This window comes from Dermacentor albipictus, unplaced genomic scaffold (assembly GCF_038994185.2).
Source record: "Dermacentor albipictus isolate Rhodes 1998 colony unplaced genomic scaffold, USDA_Dalb.pri_finalv2 scaffold_73, whole genome shotgun sequence".
NCBI lineage: Eukaryota > Metazoa > Arthropoda > Arachnida > Ixodida > Ixodidae > Dermacentor > Dermacentor albipictus.
The window spans coordinates 393,490-417,557 of NW_027225627.1; the positions used below are offsets into that span (position 1 = coordinate 393,490).

General features: G+C 48.0%; 1 protein-coding gene and 1 long non-coding RNA gene across 2 annotated transcripts in view; one reads left to right on the forward strand and one right to left on the reverse strand.

Annotated features, from left to right (window-relative positions):
* The window catches only part of LOC139053113 (neurotrypsin-like), a gene marked incomplete at its 3' end in the record, with an annotated part of 124,175 nt that overhangs the window by 95,812 nt on the left and 4,295 nt on the right, over window positions 1-24,068 (forward strand). The window contains exons 15-23 of the mRNA XM_070530270.1: window positions 6,513-6,620; window positions 6,699-6,867; window positions 7,196-7,383; window positions 20,777-20,887; window positions 20,973-21,120; window positions 22,004-22,212; window positions 22,667-22,780; window positions 23,308-23,485; window positions 23,730-23,851. Of these exons, the coding sequence (XP_070386371.1) occupies window positions 6,513-6,620; window positions 6,699-6,867; window positions 7,196-7,383; window positions 20,777-20,887; window positions 20,973-21,120; window positions 22,004-22,212; window positions 22,667-22,780; window positions 23,308-23,485; window positions 23,730-23,851 (1,347 nt within the window). The remainder of the gene's footprint in view (window positions 1-6,512; window positions 6,621-6,698; window positions 6,868-7,195; window positions 7,384-20,776; window positions 20,888-20,972; window positions 21,121-22,003; window positions 22,213-22,666; window positions 22,781-23,307; window positions 23,486-23,729; window positions 23,852-24,068) is intronic.
* Window positions 9,774-11,267, reverse strand: LOC139053109 (uncharacterized). The gene is made up of 2 exons (XR_011510223.1): window positions 11,121-11,267; window positions 9,774-9,901 (listed from the first exon to the last, which is right to left on the reverse strand). It is a non-coding gene; the product is annotated as an uncharacterized lncRNA (long non-coding RNA).

A 24,068-nucleotide genomic window follows, 5' to 3' on the forward strand; every position in this document is an offset into this window, starting at 1 on the left:
GACTTCGGATTGGCATCGTTCTCGTAGAGACAGGACACCTTGAAGACGCGCTTGTCAAGTACCGTTCCGTCTGTCACAATGATTCATTTTCTACTAGAACAGCACGTGAAAAGCTGTTTTAGCTTTATTATTACGCGAAAACATGTTTTGTTTAACTATGAGAACTTGTTATTGTGTGTACGACTACATGTTACGTAAAAAGTATCAGCGGGCCGCTAAAGTTGGATAACAGACGACAAGGTTCGCGCTCGCTTTGAAACAGTTGGTCGTCTGTTCTTGCTTTTCTTCGTTTAGTCATGCATCGTGGGTGAGTAAAGATGTAATATGCGCGAATGCATAGAGTTTCTCACTATAACACCTAGAGGGTAATCTGGCGCCACCGTCTATGGGAGTTTCTTAAGGGGGCACCGTGCCGTCATGGGAATGACGGTATATGTGTCTGCGAGGCTCGTGTTGGCTGGTGTTGTAAGAGGCTTTGTCTAAAACGTGGATATGGCTACGCAAATAACGAGTTCTCAAAGTAAAATCTTCATAAAATGTTTCCATTCACGCATATTCCATCTCTACTCACCCACGATGCATGACCAAGCGAAGAAAAGGAAGAACAGACGACCAACTGTTTCAAAGCGAGCGCGAACCTTGTCGTCTGTCCTCCAACTTTAGCGGCCCGCTGATACTTTTTACGTAACATGTAGTCGTACACACAATAACAAGTTCTCATAGTTAAACAAAACATGTTTTCGCGTAATAATAAAGCTAAAACAGCTTTTCACGTGCTGTTCTAGTAGAAAATAAATCATTGTGACAGACGGAACGGTACTTGCCAAGCGCGTCTTCAAGCTGTCCTGTCTCTACGAGAACGATGCCAATCCGAATCCACAATATACCGGCATTCCCATGCATACCACAGCGCAGCAGCGCCAGATTTCCCTCTAGGTAATATAGTGAGAAACTCTATGCGCGAATGGAAACATTTCATGAAGATTTTACTTTGAGAACGCGTTATTTGCGTAGCCATATCCACGTTTTAGACGAAGCCTCTTACAACAGCAGCCAATACGAGCCTCGCAGACACATATACCGTCATTCCCATGACGGCACGGTGCCCCCTTAAGAAACTCCCGTAGACGGTGGCGCCTGATTACCCTCTAGGTGTTATAGTGAGAAACTCTATGAGCGCCGCCGGCGGTGAGCTGTTGCCGTTTCGATGGTGGCGCCACTCCAAGGCTTGGACACACAACACGCCACATGCCACAGGCTTGACGCTACGAAGACGCTATGAGACGGGGTTGGGGGGGGGGGGGGGGGGGGCGGGACACTCCGTATGGCTCCCATTGGCCGTTTTCGAGCAGACGCTCTTTCGACGCTAACGCCAGGGTCCCCTTGAGTTACGGCACTAACCACGGAGGAAGGAAACTAAGAAGAGGCCCTGACGTCACTCTTTGTGAAGCTAAAGTGAAGCCGGAAGTTGGCGTTGCTCATGGCGTTGCTCCGCCTATCGGGCCAGCTCTCCTCTCTTGTTTACATTTCTCGCGCAACAACGCCGCGCTGCGCGCCACCGTGCTGCTCGGACACGCGCGCTCCGCAGCAATACTAAGCAATCGTTAACGCGTTAGCATGATTCCGCGAAAGAGGGCAACATTTCCCGTGGATATTCCTTCGTCCGTAGCCATTAGCGGCGAGAATTTGGAATGGCGCCCTCTCGCGAGTGACGTCACGGCCAGGACGCCGCTCGCTCCGGCTCGCTTGGCTGCCGCGCGCGCTCGTTTTCTTGGTGCGTGCTTGGGGTATTGGCAGCTTGAGCCGTACTTACAGAAGGTTATTTTGGATTATTTCTGTTGCCATACGTGGACCGCAGTTTATTCTTTGAAACCGCGTGAGTCTTCAAAATTTGCTACTTGGATATCGCAAGCTATGTAGCGCTGAAGGGGTCTACTGGTCTTGCAATGCATATATGCACCCTGTCTGTTCAGAAATTTTGCTTAAAAAGAACGTCTGCAAGTTCAACACGCGAAGTTCTTTATGATGCTCCTCTAAACACTTAACATTCCCTTATTACATAAGTATGGGAGACATAGCATTTTACATGGAAGAAATACCTTGGTATTTGGTGTCAACATTATAAATCCGTGTTAGGACACTGCCCAGCGAAGCTTTCCTCATAATTATTATCACTCTGGTGAGTTGTTTTAATCAAATGTGGCAACTGTATGAAGGCCTAAATGGAAGAGATAGGCGCGCATTTTGTGTGAAAAGGTTTGGTACTACTTTAACCGCTCTCTGAAATAGGCACCCAGAAACGCATTCACTGTTAACACGACGGCGCATCGTGTATAGTACATACATACCTCACGAATACCATAACGGCAATCACATGAAAGAAAATTGGGGCTACAGCTCTCGACATCAAAAACTGAGGCGCTGCTGGTGCATCCCCGGTCTCGTGCGCGCTTCGAAGTACCTCCTCTCATGCTGCGTGGAAGCCCCCTCCCGTGGCAGAGAAAAGTACGTTATCTCGGCCTCAATATAGACTGCCGGCTCAACTTCGACGCCGCCGTCTCCCAGCTATGCAAGGACTCGAAGAAGGTGGCCGGCGCCGCACGCTCCCTGCTCGCGCGTGGTCGTGGATGTACACCGCAACTTGCGCTCCGAGTCTACAACTCGGTCGCAACGTCGCGTGCGCTCTATGCACTGCCCATTACCACCGTCAGAGCTGCCAACTGGAGGGCGATCGATATGGAGCACCGCACCGTAATCCGACAACTTTACGGGCTTCCTCGCTACTCGCAAGTGGGAGCAACTCTCGCCGAAGCGGGAGACTGGCCGCCCTCACTTCGCGCACGGAAGCAAGCGTTGAACCACGTCGAGCGCCTTCAACGTTCGCCACAGGGACAACGCCTCGTGTGTCGCCTCCATACCCTCGAGGGCTCGGGCATGGGCCAGCGTGCCACCGAATTCAGCGCACTCGTCGCGTCGACGCCGCAACTCCTGCCGGTCTCGCCGCACGCCTCCGCGCTACTCGATGTCAACACCACGGTGCCGGGCGTCAAATCCAAGCGTCGAACAGCTGTTTGTGCTATGCAGCAGGAAACGGCCGCACTTCTGCACGAGCGCTTGGAGGGCCGGCTGCTCGTTTACACCGATGGTTCAGTGGCGAGTGATGGTTCCGGTGCGGCAGCGTGCACGGCGCCGGATATTTGTGCTACACGGCAGTGCCGCCTTCGTGTTGTGTCGACGTCGACGGTGGCCGAGCTTGCTGCGATCGACCTAGCGGCCGATCTCCTCCTTCAACAGTGCAGTGTTGTTTCCGCCGCGATCCTTTCGGACTCGCGCGCGGCACTGTGTATGCTGGCAAAGGATTACGTGGGACCTCCGCTGGTGCAGCGCGTCGGCTCAAAGCTCCGCCATCTCGTCAGCCAGGGCTGCGATTTGGCGTTGCAATGGGTTCCGGCGCACATTGGCCTGCAAGGAAACGAAGCCACCGACGCTCTCGCAAAGGAGGCGCACTCCTGTCGCTTCCCCCTCGCCACCTCGGTCAGCGGTTTCGACGTGGCGAAAACAACAATCCTGCGCTCGCTCCGCGCGCAGCACCCAGACCAGCGCGTCGCAGCAGGTGCGTCCCTTCGCCTCCTCCCCCGCATGGGCTTCTCTCGGGCGGACCGATCTTTCCTGCTTCGCCTCCGCGTCGGCTGCTACAACACGGCTGCGAGAACGCACAGGCTTCAGGGAACTGGCCGCCCCTCATGCAGCAACTGTGGCGATATCGAGACGCTCGACCACTTGCTACTTTCCTGCCCTTCCTTCGGTGTGGAGCGCACGGACTTGTGTGCAGTGTATCGACGACTGGGACTGGCTTGCGATACGGCGACCGCGCTGCTATTCCCCGCAGCCCACTCGTCCATCGTGAAGCACGCTCTTTCGGCAGTGCTATATTACTGCACTGCGACGCACTTGAGAGCGCGGCTCTGAGACCCGCGCTCGCATTCTCCTGTTTTTTTTTTTTTTTTGTCCTTGCCACGTTCCTCCTGTCTTTCTCTCCTTCCTCTTTTTCTCCCCATTACCCCTTCCCCGTGCAGTGCTGTTGAGGTGTCCTCATGTGAGAGACAGTTACGGCACAGCACTTATCTCTTCCGTCTCCTTTTCGAAAATCACTTCACACGCACACAGCTTGCCGCGACAAAAGCCGTCGGTGGCGGCAAGTGTGGACGCGCCATTGCGTTTATTTCACCGTCGATGCACAGCAAGCATTCATGTGCCGGACGCAAACAGAGTTGCGAAGCGCGAGGAAAGAAAATATACCCTAAAAGGAAGACTCGTGCCCTAATAAGACGGCAAAACGGCTCCGGTAAGACATATGAGTGTTCACCTTCATAGCCCAAGCTCCGGAGCCGTTAGAGCTGCGGAAGCGAAGACAGGCAATTCCCATGGGACACGAAGCTCCTGCGTATGAACTGCTCCTTTATTAATGTTAGAACTGCTAAGCCATAGCAAACAAGCGTCGGAAATGTACAGTGATCAGCGATTGAAACGCAATACCCGGAGCGCACGGCTCCCACGGTCTTTTTTGTTTAGCTCTAGGTGATCGCCGTGAGACCGAATGCAGTCGCAATGGGTCACAGAGGTTCTCGCTTTCACTGTATACCACGATCATCAGCTCGGTGTCCCCAGTCCGTGCAAAAAGCGCCGGCGACCATATGCTTCGAGTATCGCGTTTCAATTGCTGAGCACTGTACGTACTATTGCATACAGACCGCGAGTATCCAGTCTTTGCGCCGTTCGATCTGGTGAGGCCGCGATGAAAAACGCTTGAAGTGAGTGGCCTGACCAGCTTCAGCCTTGTTGCAATAACTGGTCGTGCACCCAAAAACGCAACATGTTTGATCAGATTCAGTGTCACGTGATATTTCGGCAATGCAAACAGAAAAAAACGACGAAACATATTAAATCAGCGCAGCTACCTGCAGCGCCTGCTCAGCCCTGCCTGGCCGTCACATGCCATTACTTTCGTGGCGCCGCCGCATGAAGGCGCCACCGGTCCAAACTCCTCCAGCGCCCGGTGCCGGGCGGCTGTCACGCTCGGAAAAAACCCTTTTATGTAGCACGTATTGAACACCAGAAAGCTGGATCGGGAGTTTTTCATGTAGCTCTAGAATTTTCTAATCGACACTTCTAATCTAATTACAATACTTCGGAAGTTCATTCATTGATTAAGACTAATTATGTAATTAAGAAGAATGCAAAAAATAATTTGAGTATCCCCAAGCGAGGGCGTACAATATTGCCTTGGTTCTGTCCAGCTACGTGACATTTGCATATTTTTGAATCTTCATGCATGATAGCTGGGACAACCTGTACATTTACATATATTGTGCCTGTGCATGGTGTTCACAGTGGAAATTTAAAAGAAATGTTGAAGTGAATCACTCGCCGGACCTTTCAATGAAGTTATTATTATTATTAATCCTGAAGTGACCGTTATTAGTAAATTACAGCGAGCGTTACTTAGTAGACAAGGTAATCGTTAAACTACAAAATTACCGGGAAAATGTATTTTCTTGCAAGTAAATAATTACATGTAATGAATTACGTACAAGTCTGTAAGCAATATCTTTATTATCTGTGCTTCTCCGTGGGTGTATGTGCTGCCTGTGCGTTTGTGTGACCATTGTGTGCAACTTTTTCACCCCGCAGTAGCATGTCTACCGCCGGCCACGCAAGCATTTCCACTTTCTCATAAAAGTCGGCGTCGCCCTCACTTTCTCCCTCTGTTGTCAACCCACACCATGGACCTCAATAGAGAGTTTTAGAATTGGGGCCCCAAGCGGCTTGGGGACCCAAGAAAATTGCGCGCGACAAGTGCGCATGCGCAGAACCCAAGCCAGTCTTGCGTTCTTGCGTTCGCGTTAACCCAAGACCCAAGAATCGAAAACTAGCGTGGGCCCCCAAGCCGTCTTGGGCCGCCCTCGCGGGTGACAGCGATGGCGTACAGCAGATGGTCGCAGAGCAAACTTTATTTACTTCAACTGATTTTCGCCATTTCACACGGGTGAACTCGCAGATTTTCGCAGCGCGTCACAAGAAAACACCAACTAAGAGCACTTGGCTTCGATTGGCTTTGCTTGGCTAAGAATCGCACACTTAATTCGTAATGCTAACTGGTACTAACACAGTTTCTTACATTTTATTGTTCGTTCTTTTTGCTCAAAAATGCATTCTGTTTGTTTTCACTTGTAACAAAAGAGGTTCATTTTTTTTTCTTTCAAGCACCTTTCTATTTTCCACACTGCGGCGCCCCGAGCGCTCAACCCAACGCTGTCTGCGTTCGACCCAATCCTCAAACTCTGCTGCTCACATAAACCCAAGAGCAACCGACGCAACGCGGCTTGGGGGCCCAGAGCCTTGCGCCCCCAATTCTAAAACTCTCTATTAGCTCATCGCGATCCAACTTTTTTTACATATATCTGGCGGTTAAATGTGCGGTGTCGCGCTCGTTGTTTTCCGCCACTTTGCAGGCAACTGCACCGGCATGTTTCGTTGTCGCAACGGCAAATGTATCGAATGGCAACTACTCTGCGACATCGCCAATGACTGCGGCGACCGGTCGGACGAAACAAACTGCGGTGAGTTGCCAAGCGACAACGGGCCGCCGACAGGGTTGTGCGTTAGGTTCACGCGATAACCAGCGTCCTCGTTTACAGTGACCCGGATGGACTTTCAGGTGCGCCTTCGAGGTGGGCCCCGAACCTTTCTACGGCAGACCGAAGGCCGCGTTGAGGTTAAAGTGCACGACCAGTGGGGTCTCGTCTGCGACGACAACTGGGATGCTGAAGCAGCCAACGTTGTGTGCAGGGAGCTCGGCTTCCCGCTGTGAGTATACCGGACCACATACGACAAAGGCGACGCTTGCACTTGAAGCTAGGAAACGCTGACCTCACGCTGTACCACGGTCGCAACATCCGACGTCGAGTAACCGCTATCAACTGACCCGCGAATCGGAGCTCATTAAGGCAAAAGCGCCTGTCTTATACGCGCGCAGTGTGAATGCAGCCGCTGGCCATATATGAATTAGCATTCTTATACAAGGGCAAACAAAACTATGCGTTAACTATGCGTTACCAAAATATGTCAGAATGACCGTTTAGAGCTCTACGCGTATACATTCACGCGTAGCGGCTCGTTCCCTCGTGACGTGCAGGGGTGCCATTGAAGCAACCAAGGAATCGCAGCACGGACTTCCTCCAGAGGACAGCGTGGCTCAAATATTTATGGACGACGTTCTGTGCGTTGGGAACGAAACATCGCTGGCGCACTGCTCCTTCCCTGGGTGGAAAAAGCACAACTGTTTCGCCAACGAGACGGCGGGAGTGCGGTGCAGAACGAAAGGTATACCGTCCGCCTGGCGATGAACACTCCTGTCGAAAACTGTCATACATGAACAAGTGTTTCTGCGTCGCATGACCTACAGACAGGCCGTGTGGTTTCACTTCTTTAACCTAGCACGCTCTGCCTTTTTCTTTCAGAATTATTTTCATTGTTCTTTTTTTGCAAGAAGAAAGTAACTTTAAAGGAAGCGCTAATGAAGCTGCGAGCGAAACTTACACATAAAATTACAAATAAAAAGAAACTGTATTTAAAAGTGTCCGTACGGGGAAAGTAAGGCGCGATGTTTAGGTGATGGTGATTTCTATTATTCGATGGATTAGCAGGAATCACGTAATTATCTGAAGAAATCCGGCAAGAGGAGTTCATAATCCAATGCAGAAACTGAAGTGATTCCGCGCGTCGACGATCTCAGAGCGGTTGCAAGCCAACCAATCGAGGCTGATCGAGCCAATCAATGAAGTCTGATTATGTAATTAGGCGGAATGCAAAAAATAATCTGTGTATCTCCAAGCGACAGCAAACAACATTACCTTGGTTCTGTTTAGCTACGTGAAATTCGCTTATATTTTAATCTCAGTGCGTGATAATTGGGACACCCTGTATATACAAGACAAAGTTTATTATATTTTTTTAAGGAGGAGCTAGCCAACTGACAATTGTTCCTAATGGTATGGATAGCCTAGGTGCAAGAGAAAAATGCTCCAGCAGCAGAGGTTGCACGAGGCATCAGTGTGCCCCAATGGCCCACACAGACAGGGCTGGAAACGTCGTTAAGGCCAGCGCCTCAGGCCAAACAACCTCCTGCTTCCCTGGTATGGATAGCCTATGCCTAGAGAATGAATATGTTGCTGTATGTTCACCTCGCTTCAAATCGCTTTGCGTGCTTTGTTGACCCTGAAAGAAACCTCCAGACTTTGGTGACCCCTCCTGCAGAGTCTTTCATCAACGGCGTGTGAAATGCACGTGAATGGTATGTCTCAGTACTGCTTCTCTTTCCGGTAAGCAATGCTAACGACTCATGAAAAAAAGCTTCGTAGAAAATTAAAATTGTGGAGTTTTACGTGCCAAAACCACGATCTGACTATGAGGCACGCCGTAGTGGAGGGCTCCGGAAATTTGGACCACCTGGGGTTCTTTAACCTGCACCTAAATCTAATGCTTCAAAGTGTTGTTTACACTGGCTTTACTCAACAACAAAGTATAACAAAAACATAGACGTTTCGCCACCTATGCGGGTGGCATCTAAGTACACGGGTGTTTTCGCATTTCGCCCCCATCGTAATGCAGCCGCCGTGGCCGGGATTCGATCCCGCGACCTCCTGCTCAGCAGCCCAACCCCATAGCCCCTAAGCAACCACTAAGCAAAAAAAGGAAAAAAAAACTGTTCTGAATATTTACAAGATTTACTAGGGATGGAAACGTCACCACTTCCATGCAGAGCGCATAAATATGTATAGTTCACTCAGTAATCTAAATGACACCAAGCCGGATTCACGCGAAATCAGAATCAATAGCAGTGATGCTCAACAGCACTTATATTCATACTCAGAGTAAAAAAAAAAAGAAAAAATGACTCGCCATCCCGGCCCAGGCCCGCGAATGTGGATGAACAGCGAAGCTGTCGAAAACCACCACTACAACTGCCGAGGTGAGTATGCAATGCTCTATTGACATTAGAGTAAAGGTAGTAATGGTCATTTAGAGTAATGGTAGTAACGGGAGTAATGGTAATTTTGACAGCACGCCACCGCTTGGTCGTGTTGCCGTTTCTTTTTCCCTTTGCCACTCCTCGTATTCACGCCGCTCCTCTGGAGTCCTAACTATGCTTTGCCTAACCATAGTGGCGCTCCAACAACAATCAAATCAGTTGCTATGTTGGTTCTTTTATATACGAAAGGCCAGTGACGTCACCCCCGATGTCGCAAGCTGCCGTCGCCGCGCGAGCTTGCGCAACAGTGATATTTAACGGGAAACGTATGCGGGGAGCGCTACGTGTTTCCCATTGTTATAAGGAGCGCTTTATCATTGCCTCCTTTACTATAGGTGAATGCGGAATGGCTCAAGCTCCGAGCGGAACCATAGAGAAAGAAATTTCAACAAGAGCGGACACTCCCATAGAGCCCAGCGGCCGAATTGACTGTAGCGCACCAAGCGAATGTTGTTGACTTCTTCCGGTTTCGGTTTTGGGCGCGCGTGTTTTGAAAACCAGTTGGTACACGCCGCGCCGGCTCCGCAGCTCGGCGCGGCATTCATTTTTTTGGCTTCTGCTGAACCTCGCGTGGCCTTGGCGTGGAATCGTTTCATTATTAAGTAGAAATGATTGCGATTGACCTTTACAAGACTGCGCCGAATCTGTCAGCTGCAATTTCATAAAGAAAACGAAAGACGTCTTCTGAAATGATGAAATGTTTATTTTGCTCTATATAAATGCTCGTTCCGGGCTTCTGCATTCATCCAAAGTTGTGGCACCAGGTAAGCAGCAGTCGTTGCCGTACGATGCTCCACCGGATTCCATCAGCTGAAAGAAAGTAAATTACAAGCATGTATTATTTCGGTATATTGACCTAACAGGAGTATTGCGTGTAGAGGCGAAGCGTGCGTAAGTGGTGAATGAGTGGCATTACAGATAAATTCACTTTTAGGTACATTTCGCAGCAAAGACTCCTGCCAAACAATGCCATAAAATCTGAACATCCGATTTTAAATCACCCCTACTTTCCCGAGCATTATTTCCTGCACTTTAAGTGCACAAATACGCGGGTGACTGCGCGTTTCCCAAACAACTTGGCCTCAGTCGACACGATGGTACGCCAAGTACACAAAGGTGGCTACAACAAAGGCTCAGCCAGACCATGTTACACGCTCGCATAATGCTTTCTAATCGCACTCAAGTCAGACTCGTGGGTGCAAAGCCTGTTTTCAGTCGCTCAGAATACGTAAATGTAATGCTCTTGAGCTCCTCCGTGTTATCTTTTACGCGTCGTGCCGGCGCATGCAACACTCCCGTGTTATCACTCTCGGCAATGGCTCGTCGCGTTTTCGAGAAGCGTGAGTAGCGAAATAAGGTATATGTTGTTGCAGGGCTATAAAATGCGACACAAACTTATTCCACTAAAATTCAGTACACGCAAAACCATCTCACTATGGCCGGCTTGCTTTTTTGCTAACATATTCACAACCCCAGGCGCGGCGAGCAAGCCTCGAGATATCCCCAAAAGTTACCAAATAAATTACAATACTTTTTCGGGTCAGAGAATGCGTCACGAACTTCTACCAGTAAGATTCAGTACAGGCGAAACTAACGGCGGCACACAGCCAAGCTGCTTTTCGCTAACTGCGTCAATTAGCCGGGCGCGGCAACCGTGCTTCTAAACTACCCCAAATATAACGACGTTAATTACAATAATGTTGGGGGCCACAGAATGCGCCAAAACTTGTCTGTCTTAGGCGCTACGACGTAGTACACGCATATACACGCGCAAATGCGTCACACGGCCGAGCCGGTTTTCGCTTACTACGTCAATAAGCCGGGCGCGGCAAGCGTGCCTAAAAACTACCGAAATAAGTTACAATAATGTTGGGGCTCATAGAAAGCGTTGCAAACATCTCCCAGAAAGAGGCATTAACTCAATTTAACTGCGCCAGGACGGCGGTGCTGTTTTTCGCTAACTGCGCCTCTCGAACTAAGCCTAAATTTGATTAAAATGAGCCGCACACTGTCAAACACAAATTCTCACCTTGCCGTAGTCCAGTAGTGCAGCGGTGCCGTGTCGAAGTGCAGACGACACGCAAGAGAAGCACAGAGAAGGCCGGGAGCCCAATGAAATGGGCTATATCCAAAACAAACGGGTCGCCGAGCACGCGAGCTTCGGACGTACGACCATCCTCGCTCACTCCTGCGGCTTGTCTGGCGCATGACGTATGCACGCGCGTCTGGCGTGCCGCTAGCTTGTTGCTAGGCAACGCAACAAAAAGTTGCAAACTATAAGTTCATTTACACGCAAAACTTTTTCACTTTTAGTGGGAAGGAATAAAAAAAATAAAACGTTGTCTGGAAGTTTATTTCATATTCTTTTTTTCTGATGCTCGCGTCAACTAACGGATGTTGTTGAAACTAGGCGTGACGTGTTTCCTGTTGCCAGTTTTTGAAGAGTGTCCCCTCTTATTGAATTTCTTTCTCTATGGCGGAACGGGCCTGCCCTCAGTTTTGAGCAAGCGTCGCTAGGTGGTGTTCGTGACCGACACTATCAGCACCTAGAATATTTTGGGACCACATAAATGTATTAGGCAGGAAGTCAACCACAATACAACAACATATCCTAGACGAAGATGGAAACAAACTGAAAGGGGAAGCGGCAATAAATTACATCCGAAAAGTAACAGCCGAATATTTCCAAGGCAATGACCAGGTTCAGTGGCGTAGCCAGAAATTTCGTTCGTGGGGGGCTCACTTTGCAGCTCGGCCTCCTCCTCATAGAATTATTCGAGGGATCAATATATATATATATATATATATATATATATATATATATATATATATATATATATCTGTCATTCAACAACCTTGTTTACATTTTCCTACATATGCAAGGACCAGGGGAAAATCTCAATGACGCTGTCCTTTGTTAGAATGTATTGCGCAGGAGCAGCTGTGCAGCAGAGAGCACATATAAAGAGCAAGAGTTCTGCAAGATATACGACGGCGAGTCAAATGAAAGTGAGCCAATGCGAATATATAACAAACGGGGTACTTTGTTTAAAAGTAGTCACCATGAGTATTTAGACACTTGTCCTACTAACGAGTCGCGTCATTCCCGTCTCATAAAACTCCTTGGGTTGATGCCTCAAAAATTTGTAAATTACTGGACGTCACCTTCCGACACGAATCTGGTTCCCTTGAGCAATTTTTTCAAATTTTACAAAATGTGGAAGACGCAAGGCAACAGGTCTGGGCTGCACGAGGGATGTTGCAGCCTTTCCCACTTGAACTTTGCCAGTTTTGTATTAACCACATCAGCGACGTGGGCACGGGCAATGTCGTGAAGCAAGATGTTCCCAATGCTCAATTTTCCACGTCGTTTGTTCTTGATTGCGACACGCAGCCGATCCGATCTTTCACAATATTTGAAACGATTTAGAGTCTCTCAAGGTTTAGAAAATTCGATCAATAATGGCCCCTGACGACCTAACAAGAAGTCAACACTTCCGCAGAAGTGGCGGCTTTTGTTTTCCTTGGGAGTGATGAATTCAAATGTTTCCACTGTAAGCTTTGCCGTACTGCTTCAGGCTAGTAGTAGAAGGCACCATGAGTCAGCCCCGATCACAATTGAAGACAAAAAGTCGTCACCCTCATCGTGATAACGGATTAGATTAGTCAAGCCAGCGCCAAGCTCCTGGCGATGGTTCAAAATCTTGGGCATTCATTGCGCACCCAAGAGCCGATAAGCGCAATGTTCATGAATTAGGGTGTGACCCGAGCCGTGAGTTATGTTCACACGCCCTGCCACTTCATCGATGCTTATCCTCCGTTCCTGTCTATTCAGCCTTTGCATTCGTTTAAAAAAATATAAATTATGGGGTTTTACGTGCCAAAACCACTTTCTGATTATGAGGCATGCTGTAGTGGAGACTCCGGAAATTTCTACCACCTGGGGTTTTTTGACGTGCACTTAAATTTCAGTACACGGGTGTTTTCGCATTTCGCCTCCATCGAAATGCAGCCGCCGTGATAGGGATTCGATCCCGTGACTTCGTGCTCAGCAGCCCGACACCATAGCCACTGAGCAACCACGGCCTTTTCAACTGTGTTGGGGGTGATTGCACGGTGGCTTTGGCCCGGCCATGGATCGTCTTTGTAACTTTCATGTCCTTCTTTGAACAGTTTGCTATAACGCTTCACAGTGGCCAATGAAATGAAATGTTCAACGCATACGGCAGCCATACGGCGAATAATTTCTTTTTGGGAAACATCTTCATTTGTCAAAAACCTCACGACACCAAGCTGTTCAACTTTTGGAGTGTCCATTATGTCGCGCAACCATGTTCAACCCAGTGTATCAGAGCATTAAAGAACATTTAACCTCACCTCTGCATGTCACTTGTAAAGGAGATGCGTATGTGCTACGCGCATGCCTCGAAAATAATGAACTGAACCATATTTTGCGGAGCGGGTTGTCTCACTTTCAATTGACTCGCCCTCGTACATTAGAAATGCGAAGATACAATGGAATATACAAACGTGAAGATACAGCTTTATAAAGGGCAAAACATTGCCACTGGAAACAAAGTTCACTGCGCATACACACAAAACCTCGTAACAAGATGTTTAAATATACGTATAACTATCCAATAAATCTACGTACCTAAAAAAAAGTCACTATATATAATGCGTCCAACAAGGCAAATAAACATGTTGCGCAACCACAGATTCACAGATCACAGCAACCCCCCCCCCTCCCTCGACTCCCAAAATGTATCGCGTGCGACGGAAGGCGGCGCGCTTCCTCCCCGCTTTTCTCCCTTGCGCACACAAGACTGAGCCACCATCGTCGGCTCACCCCCTCCCCCCTCCCCCCACGCTTTCACTCACACATAAAGCATGCGGAGTGCGGTCAGGATGTTATCGCCCTTGGCCTTTATTTACACGGAACATGAGGGCAACGGCAGGAATACGCCTGGAGTCTTCATATAGCTGCTATCGCAATATTATAATAAAATCCGGCAACTGAAGCGTCCCGTGGCCCATTACTTTCCGCAAAAGAAGTAACAAAATCGAACTTTCACCATGCGACAATTCGATGCGCCGCAACAATGTCTTCTTTTTTTCTTTTGTGGGGCGGGGGACGGCGAAATATAATAACGCAAAGGAAAGCATGTTGGCTACAATCGAATGCCTACTTTGGGCCCCTAGTGTGGGTACCGAAGGAATATCGAAGAAAACGTGTTACGCTTGGTCCACAGAAAACCACACGCATACTGCTCGATATCCTACACCGGCAAGACGAAATTTTCCGGACAGGTTGCGCTCAAGCGAACGCGTTGCAATCCGTCGAGTCCCCGCAGTGCTGGCGGCGAGCGACTATGCATTGTTTCTTTTTCTCGCCTACTAGCCTGAAAGCGTCCAAAACTCTGCCAGGGGAAAATGCAGTCGGCCAGAGAAAAACGAACGCGCATCCAAGTGCACCGCACGGTTGTCGATGCAGCACGAGGAAAACGTATGCGCTCTGGCTGGATCGGCAGCCCGCGGGTTGCGAGAACAAAAAAAAGAAAAAAAAAAGAGAAAGAGGCTCAATGTATTCTTGCGAATAAAAGTCTAGGTAGAAAAATAAATAAGAACTTAGTTACAATTGTGGCTTTAGTGCGTTGACATGGATGCTTTGGCGCAGGTGAACAAAAAAATTTTCATATTCTTTTCTGTGACCTGATGGCACAAATGAACCACCACAACGCTTTGTCTCATCAGACCTCGCTGCATGCTTTGTCAACTTGTCTGATAGTATGTTGATTTGGCTTGTCTCGTTGTATGGCCCGATGTACGACTTTAGAAAAGTCGATGCACCTTTGACGTCAAATGTTTACAACAGCATCATTAAACCCACAAAGTTCCGTAATTGAAAATCTAAAGCACGACTTTGGAAATGTCAATGCACCTTTCGCATCGAAATGTTATGAGAACTTTATACCCACAAATTTTCAGAATTGAAATCCAAGCGCTCCGTAGATTCCGCGGCCTCCGCGAGATGCCGAGACGAGCCAGCTCGCAATCAAAACTCCCTTGAAATTTTGTGCTCGGTGCGGCTCCTTGCGTTACGATATGTGACTCCCGATGCAAGGGCGTTGCCGCGAAATCCAGCCCGATTTCGCAATGTTCGCGCTAAAATGTCTTCGAGCGTGAATTAAGGACATTCTAGACAAAATCGAGCATGATTTCCGGTGCCGGGAGTTGTTTTGGTCGGCGGCGCATGACAGCACGAAAAAATTTCGGGGGGGGGCTGAAGCCCCATAAGCCCCCCCCCCCCTGGCTACGCCCCTGACCAGGTTGTATTTGAAGAAAAAAAGAGCATGAAAGAGACCCAGGTGGAAAAGGAGCTGGTGCTGACAAATTTCAATTGGAAGAAAGCCGAAGAGAAAATTCCTAAGCGCACATCCACAGGGCTAGACGAGGTTCCCGTTAGGCTGATTAATGAACTAGGACCAAAAAGTTAGGAAACTCTAGTGAAAGCAGTGGAAAAAAACTTTAAAAGATAGACGAATACCAGACAGTTGGCGACAAAGCAGAATGGATTCAATTTATACAGGTAAGGGGGAGGAAGATAGAATTCACTCGTATAGACCATTGACCATTACATCGGTAATATACAGAGTAGCAATGCAGGCAATCAAGTTAAAGCTGCAAGCATGGGCAGAGAATAACGGCATTTTGGAAGACCTTCAGAATGGCTTCAAGATAGGCAGATGTTTGGATGATAACTTATTTGTTCTTACTCAGTGTATTGAAATATCAAAAGTAGAAAGCAGACCGTTGTATGTGGCCTTTTTAGACATTACAGGAGCGTATGAAAAACGCAGACTGCAACATTTTGTGGGATATTCTGGAAGGGGAAGGCTTAAGTTACGATTTTCTACAGCTTTTGAGAGAGATTTACCTAGAAAATACCGTTTGCGTTGAATGGGAAGGGATCAGGTGCGAGGAGAAGGTTGATATCAACAAGGGACTCAGGCAGGGGTGCCCTTTATCCACATTGCTGTTTTTAATGTACATGGTGAAGATGGAGAGGGCGCTAGACGGAAGCAATATCGGGTTTAATATCTCATGCAAACAGGCGGGTACAGTAGTAGAGCAGCAGCTACTGGGTTTATTTTATGCGGATGACATTGTGTTGCTAGCTAAGAAGCAAAGTTATTTGCAACGTCTGGCTAATATCTGTGGACAGGAAGGCAACAATTTAGGTTTGAAATTTAGTGTTAGAAAATCAGGTGTTATGGTATTCAATGAAAACAGTGAACAGACAGTGGCGATACAGGGCCAGGAAATACCTCGGGTAAGATAATATAAATACCTTGGTATACGGACAAACGAAGGGAATAGATATATGGAAACACAAGAAAAAACAATAACAGGGAAGGGAAGAGAAATGCAGCCATAATGAAGCACAGAGCGCTATGGGGATACAATAGGTACGAGTTGCTCCGGGGTATGTGGAAAGGTGTAATGGTTCCAGGACTTACTTTTGGAAATGCGGTTGTTTGCTTTAAATCAGGGGTACAATCAGGACTCGATGGGAACCAAAGGTCAGTGGGACGCCTCGCATTGGGCGCTCACAGGAAGACTACAAATGAAGCTGTGCAGGGTGATATGAGCTGAACTAGTTTTGAAGTGAGGGAAGCTCGCAGTAAAATTGATTATGAAGAACGACTGAGGAATACAGAAGAAAGGAAATGGGTTGGGAGAGTGTTGAGGTATCTATATAGGAAAAACATTGATTCACAATGGAAGAAGAACTAGAATAAGCTTACCCACAAGTATGCGGCCTGTATGGTGAGCAACATGGCAACAAAGAACGTCAAGCGTAAAGTTAGAGAGGCTGAGATAATCTCATGGGTGGCGGAAATGGAACAGATACTTGCCATGAGTAACTACTTCAGAGGAAAAAACGAAATCAGGGAAGAAACAATTTATGATAACTCAAAGGGAAGCTCATTGCTTTTCGAAACGAGAGAGAGAGAGAAAAGCTTTTATTGTCAAGGTTCAGTGGAGTTTTCTTTCCCAGCGGTGTGGGCTAGCGTGGCGTCTGCTTCACCGCGACGCTATCAGCCCATTCCGCCAACCGTATCTCGTCTTGCGGGTTGGAAGTTTTCGTCTTCATCTCCCACTCTTCGTGTGAAGGAGCTCGCCTAAAGAGTTCTCTCGGGGAAGGGTTCTTTTGGCATCCCCACAAGATGTGAGCTTGGTCCGCCATGGGGCAGCTACAATGTTTGCAGTTTGGTGGATATTCACCACCGGTCATTGGACCTAGCCTTTTTGGACTAAGTACATATCTAGTCTGTACTCTTCTGAGGTTAGTGGCCTGTATTCTTGTCAGTGTCTCGTGCGGGGATGGATATATTCGCCTGTATTCGCGGTAATAAACGGTCATTTCGTTAAAGGTGTGGATACCTTCATGTCGGTCAACCCCGTCGGGCAAGCCCACCTCACGGTTACTAGCTGCTCGGGCGGCTAGGTGGGCAGCCTCATTGCCAGGGTTGCCCGCATGAGCGGGTACCCACACCAACTTCGATTGAGGTTTTTTGTTGATGATTCTGAATGCTCGAGGGGAAATGAAACCTGAGGTGTAGTTACGAATCGCTGTTTTCGAATCGGATATAATAATCTTGGTGCCCGGGAAGGAGGTGCCCATGGCGATGGCGGCCTCTTCCGCCTCCACAATGGAATATGTGTTTACCGTCGCACAGCTGATGGTGTGTCCGTCGCCAGTAGTGACGGCTGTGGTGTGTCGACCATCACTGGTGCGAACAGCATCCACGTATATGGTGAGTTGGTTTTTGTAGCATTGCCAGAGTGCCACCGCCCTATAGCTTTGCGTCTACCGCTGTTTTCAGTGTTCATGTTTTTCGGAAGCGGGGTGATAATGATCTTGGTCCGGATAGTGTTAGGTATCCGCTGTCGTTGCGGCATGTCTAAGGCTGGGCGATACCCTAAGGTGTCGAGTACCCGCTGTCCCGCGTTTCTGCCGGATAATCGAACTGTTTGAGCCCATTTGTGGGCCTCTATGATTTCCTCAACGTTATTATGCACCCCTAGACTCAAGAGTGCCTCCGTATTAGTCCATTTTGGTAGCCCAAGAACGTGTTTGAATAACGTTCGGATTAGACCGTTAATCCGTTCCAAGTCCCTCTTCCTAAGATGCAGGTAAGGGCAGACATACGCCACTCGGCTCGGAAAAAAAGCCTAGATTAGCCTGCAGGCATCTCTCTCCTCAACTCGGTGCCGTTGGTTGGAGACCCTCCTGAGAAGGTTCTGTAACTGCCCAGCTGTAGTTTGGAATCGTGCTAACGCTTCTCGGTTGTGCGTGTTTTGCTAGATCCACAATCCTAACACTCTGATTTTAGGAACGGGTGGGACCGGTTGTCCAGCTACCTGCATGAATGTGTGCGGGCATATTGGCAGCCGGATTTGCGGAATTTTTGTTCTGGACTATAAGCAGTTCTGATTTTTCCGGCGAACAGCTGAGACCATTGTTGCGAGCGTGTTTCTGTACTGCGTCAGCCGCTGCCTGCAGTGATTCTGAAATTTCTTCATCCGACCCAGTGCACGTCCAGATCGTTACGTCATCAGCGTAGATGGCGTGCCTGATATGAGGAATCTTTTTGAGCTGTCGGGATAAGCCACTCATGGTATTAAAGAGGAAAGGAGAAAATACCGCTCCCTAGTGGTGTACCTCTAGTGCCGAGCTCTATGGTTTGCTTTCAATATCGCCTATGTTCACGGTGGCAGTACGTCCCTTGAGGAATGTGGTAATATAGGTATACGTTCTCTTACCTACGTTCATGTTGGATACGTTTTCTAGAATGGCTCGATGTGAGACATTGTCAAACGCTTTGTGTATGTCTAATGCTAACACTGTTCGAGTCGAGTTGCGTGTATAGGCGCTGGGTTAATGATATCATTTTGTACTTGCCACAGTATGTCTTGGGTGCACAGTTTGGGTCGAAAGCCGATCATTGTCTCTGGGAAGCGGTGGTTGGTTTCGGCATAGTCAACCAGACTATTGAGAACCACATGCTTCATAGCCTTACCAAGACAAGAGGTAAGGGATATGGGTGATCGGGATGCCTAGAACACGCACCTATAAAGTGAGATATAAGAAGGAAGAAGAAACATGTGCTTGCTGCGGTAAAGCTAGGGAAACAATGGAACATGTTTTATTAGAATGTGAAGACGTCTGCCCAGCGATCGATTTAGGACGCACTGGCCTCCTTGAAGCCCATTGCTTCAGCGAGAGCAGGAGGAAGGCAAACATGTCCGTAATAGAAATTAGTAAGATGCGATGGGAAGGCTGGTGGAGGAAAAGTAATATTGAAAGGAGTGCTGTTCTGTATGTTGTAAACGTGATTCCACAGAATGCATGCCCTATTCGCTTCACTTTGCTGGGTGATTGAAGCCTGCCTCACGTCCGCCACAGGTCGCTCCGGTATTGCACTATATCTCCGGGATCGGCCCACAATTTTGTCCACGGACGCGGACACGAAAAATGCCGACCAAGATCGAGCGGCTAACAGCTTCATTGCAAAAAGAAAAAAGAAAAAAAAAGAAAAAAAAGAGGCTGCGGTTTTGCCGGAAAGACGAAGCAGTGTTAGTAACAGTTCCACTTGAAGAAACTTCATGTGACCTCGAATAATTGTTTACTGGCGTGACGTAGTAGGAGACAGTTCAATTTCACAGCGTTAATCCCCTCGCACCACCAAGAGACGGGCGTCTCTCGGTGGTGTAACCTTTTTTTCGTCTGATTATCTTCTATTTTGCGAACATTAAATGTAAGACGTATATATATATATATATATATATATATATATATATATATATATATATATATATATATATATATATATATATATATGTGTGTGTGTGTGTGTGTGTGTGTGTGTGTGTGTGTGTGTGTATGTGCGTGTGTGTGTGAGGGGGGGGGAGTCATATCCTAAGAAGCCAACAAAGACACCAAGGACAGAATCACACGCTCAAGCGAAGACCTGGGTTCGTGCCCTACCTTTCACATTAATTTATCATTTTCTTTAATTCAGTTAATAAGTACATGCAATTTCCCCTATGCTGTCCTTGACATTTTTGTTGGCTTCTTAAAGTATGACTAATAAAAATTGGTCGCTCGGTTTCTTATCTTTTCATTCCTATATATAAATATATATATATGGGTAGTGTCCGCAAAGTTGGTCGGGCCCTAGCCCCTCCCTCCTCCCCCCCCCCCCCCTCCGGTGGACAAATTAAAACTGTCCGCCTATGAAAAACCACCTCTTAGATAAACAACCTTGCGTTACAAGTTTTGTGAATTTCAATCGAAGGATGTAGAAGAAAAATGGTTTTAGGCTCGGTCACGTAGCTTAACCTTTTAGACGTATACATATTAGATAAACATAATTATTAGAATTATGGCAATTCGCATACTAATCAATCTAATGTTGCACGCAAGTATTGTGCACCCTTCCATGCGACTGAGTCGAAACTAGGGAATAGAGTCTTGTGCTCCAGATATACTTATCGTGTTCTGTTTGTAAATCGCAGGAGAAGAAAGTACAAAATTCTGTACACGAGGCTCTTACAGTTGCCAGAGTGCCCTTGAAAGTGTGCAGCGGCCATGTATATCTTTAGACCTCATTGCAGCTTGCGGGCAGTCAGAGTTGGAGTGTTCGGGAGCCTGCATCCCGTACTACCTCGTGTGCAACGAGCAGCGAGACTGCGCCGACGGCGCGGACGAGGAGTTCGAGTGTGAAAGTAAGCCATAGTCGCTTGCGCACTACAGCAGACAAGCAGCTCCCGTCGTGGCGCTCAGTTTGTGCTTCTCTCCCCCCCCTTCGAGGTAAGCTGGCGGTCCGGCTGATGGGAGGACCCCACCCACTCTCGGGGCGGCTGGAGCTGAGTAGACACGGCATCTGGGGCACCGTGTGCGGCGACGGCTTCGGGCCAGCGGAGGCTCGCGTGGCCTGCGCCATGATGGGCATAGCCAAGTATGTCGTGACGTCATCGTGCGACCTCTTTTACAAGCAGAACCGATTCCGACAGAAAAAAAAATCATGCGGTTTTACGTTCCAAAAACCACAATATGATTACGAGGCAGGCCGTATCGGGGACCCAAGATAATACTGATCATCTGGGGTTCTTCGAAGTGCACGCAATGCACGGTACGCGAGCGTTTGTGCATTTAAGCCTCATTTGTATTGAACAATGCGGAACATATAAAAAATTATAGGAACGCATACGGAATATAGTTTTCATTCTGTCTTTGTGCCCTTTAACAAATGGGACGGCCCACAAGCGAACGCTTACAAAACTTTCAGCCAGAGATCAGTCGTGCCCTGAGGTCGTACATTTGTGCCGGGAACTACACATGTCCATCGTGAATAATTAGTAGCCTCGCTATAACTTATAACGACTTTACTCAAACCGGAATTCTGTGACATTAAGTCGTAAAGCAACCAAAAGTCACGTATCACTCGTAATTGGCGCTCGATGATATAGCGCAATTCCTGTAGTCGAAGTACGTTGCAATCAACACCCGGTTGATCCTTCTTAACTTCTTCCCACCAAGCAAGCATACGTTTATCGTTGCTGGAACGCCTTAGGAGATAAGTTTACAATACGCTAAAGACAAGCAAACACATTAACCTCACCCTCGTAACTTCTTAAGATGCCTTCGTACCCTCTGTAAGGGGAAATTTGCTGCCAAAAGCAGAACGGTCACCTCGTAATGGTCGAAGCAGGCGAAGTATATGCCTGATATTATACAAAGAGAGGTGCGACTCCGGACGAGTCTCAGCTCTCTGTGCATGTCAGCAATAAGCTACCAATGCTGGCACAAAGTTGCTCACCTTTTTTCTTTCGCTGGTCTAGAGCCAGCGCCACAGTGCTTCCCAGCCTTGCCTACGGCCCTGGTAGAGGTCCCATCTGGCTGGACGACGTGCATTGTTTCGGCACGGAGAGGTCTCTGGAAGAATGTCGCAGCAACCCTTGGGGCCACAGTGATTGCGGCCACGACAAGGACGTGGCGATCGCGTGCAGCACAGACCGCGTCCAGCGGACGGCGCCGAGCATCGCTTCATGTACGTCGGCCATTGACCGAATTCTGAAATCCTCCGCGCTCTGCATATCGGTCGAAGGCGTCGAGGAACCCTGCATCTGATGCCGAAGGCAATTGTTCAGTTTCCGCTAGCGTTCACAATGGTTAAAACGACGCTAAAAAGGATTACTGCTACTCTTCTTCAATGGCAAAACGGCCACTTAAACGTGGCAGAAGACGCCTGGCGATACCGCCTCGAAGTTCAATCTCCAGCAGGCAGTGACGTCGTGAATCTTAACGGCGCTTACACGGGTCTAGTTCACTGATTATCGGTAAAGAAGGACTATACATTGCGTCATAAATCAACCACAGTCCCACAGTGTTGGGGCATATTAAGTGAGATCGAGTGAAGTGGTGGGTTCGAGCATCATGCGTCGCCGCACATACATACGCGAATGTTGTATGTGATCTTCACGCGTAATTTGTTTCCCGCACAGATAGAGACATCTGCGGAATGCCAAAGTACCAGCCCCGGATGGACCAGGCATCGGTGCTGTTCCAATATCACGCGAACAGGAACAATAGGATCATGCTCCGCAACTTCAACTCAGGTAACCAGTTTCAGACGAGGTACGTGCGTGTGTGTGCTTAGGTTTCTTGTTTTTTTTGTTTTTTTTATCCTTCTTTCTTTCTCACCTATTGCATCCCCTTTCCCCTCCCCCAGTACAGGGTAGCCAACTGGAGATAATCTCTGGTTAACCTCCCTGTCTTCCCTTTGCCTTTCTCTCTCTCTCTCTCACAGATCTGCATGAAACTATAAATGAAACTATAAGAAGGGGGGGGGGGGGGGGTAGGCTGTTATCTACATGCTTCAAACCTTAACCGCAAAAGCGCGTCCCGGGAGACTGCACCTGAGTGATGTTTTCTCTGACCGCCACACATAATCGCTATATATATATATATATATATATATATATATATATATATATATATATATATATATATATATATATATATATATATATATATATATATATGTGTGTGTGTGTGTGTGTGTGTGTGTGTGTGTGTGTGTGTTACAGATATACAGCGAATGAACTACTTACCCTTCCCCTCTCTCTCTCTGGCCTGCGTGTAGCCAGGTCGCAGAGAAGACGCATCAGCGGGCGCATCGTTGACGGTATACCGGCCCACTATGGCGCCCACCCGTGGTTGGTGGACGTGCGTCTGCGGGACCTTTCGGGCGAAACACTGCATTGGTGCGGAGGCACTATTCTGACCCCGGACTTCGTTCTGACTGCTGCCCATTGCTTCAAGTACGCGCGCTTCACTGTTTTCCCCCTGCTCGAAACTCAGTCAGGTCGGATGCCGCTCTTACTTATCCGATGATATTTCTCAAATGCCGCAATTGCTTTGAGGAGGAAGAAGGGAGATACTGTGTGACTCGTTCGTTGCGAAAAAGAATATATACATAATAATCCAGAATGCATTTACTTTTTACGCATTCTTGCTTTTATTTTTATTTTTTAATCGTTTTCTTTTTTTCCGTGTGCGTGACAGGTTTTCGCCCAATGTGTCCCAGCTGGTCGTGCGCGTCGGACAGTACAAGTTGTACGCACCCGACCCTTACGAGCTCGAGTTCCAAGTTGAGGCCATGCGTGTGCACAAAGATTTCAATCCAGGTGATTTCAATCTACACACGCTCACTGTGTCTTGTCATGTACATGCTTTATAGCGCTAAATAGAAAGGGAGATGCAGGGGAGAGCGACACATTCATTAATCACGTAGATTTTTCGCAGCAAAATGTGTATGACATTGGACGGTCGCTTTCGGTAATTGCACGTTTGTTAGCATGCTTAACTAGTGCGGGCGTTTTCGAATTTCTTTTCCGTAGCTTA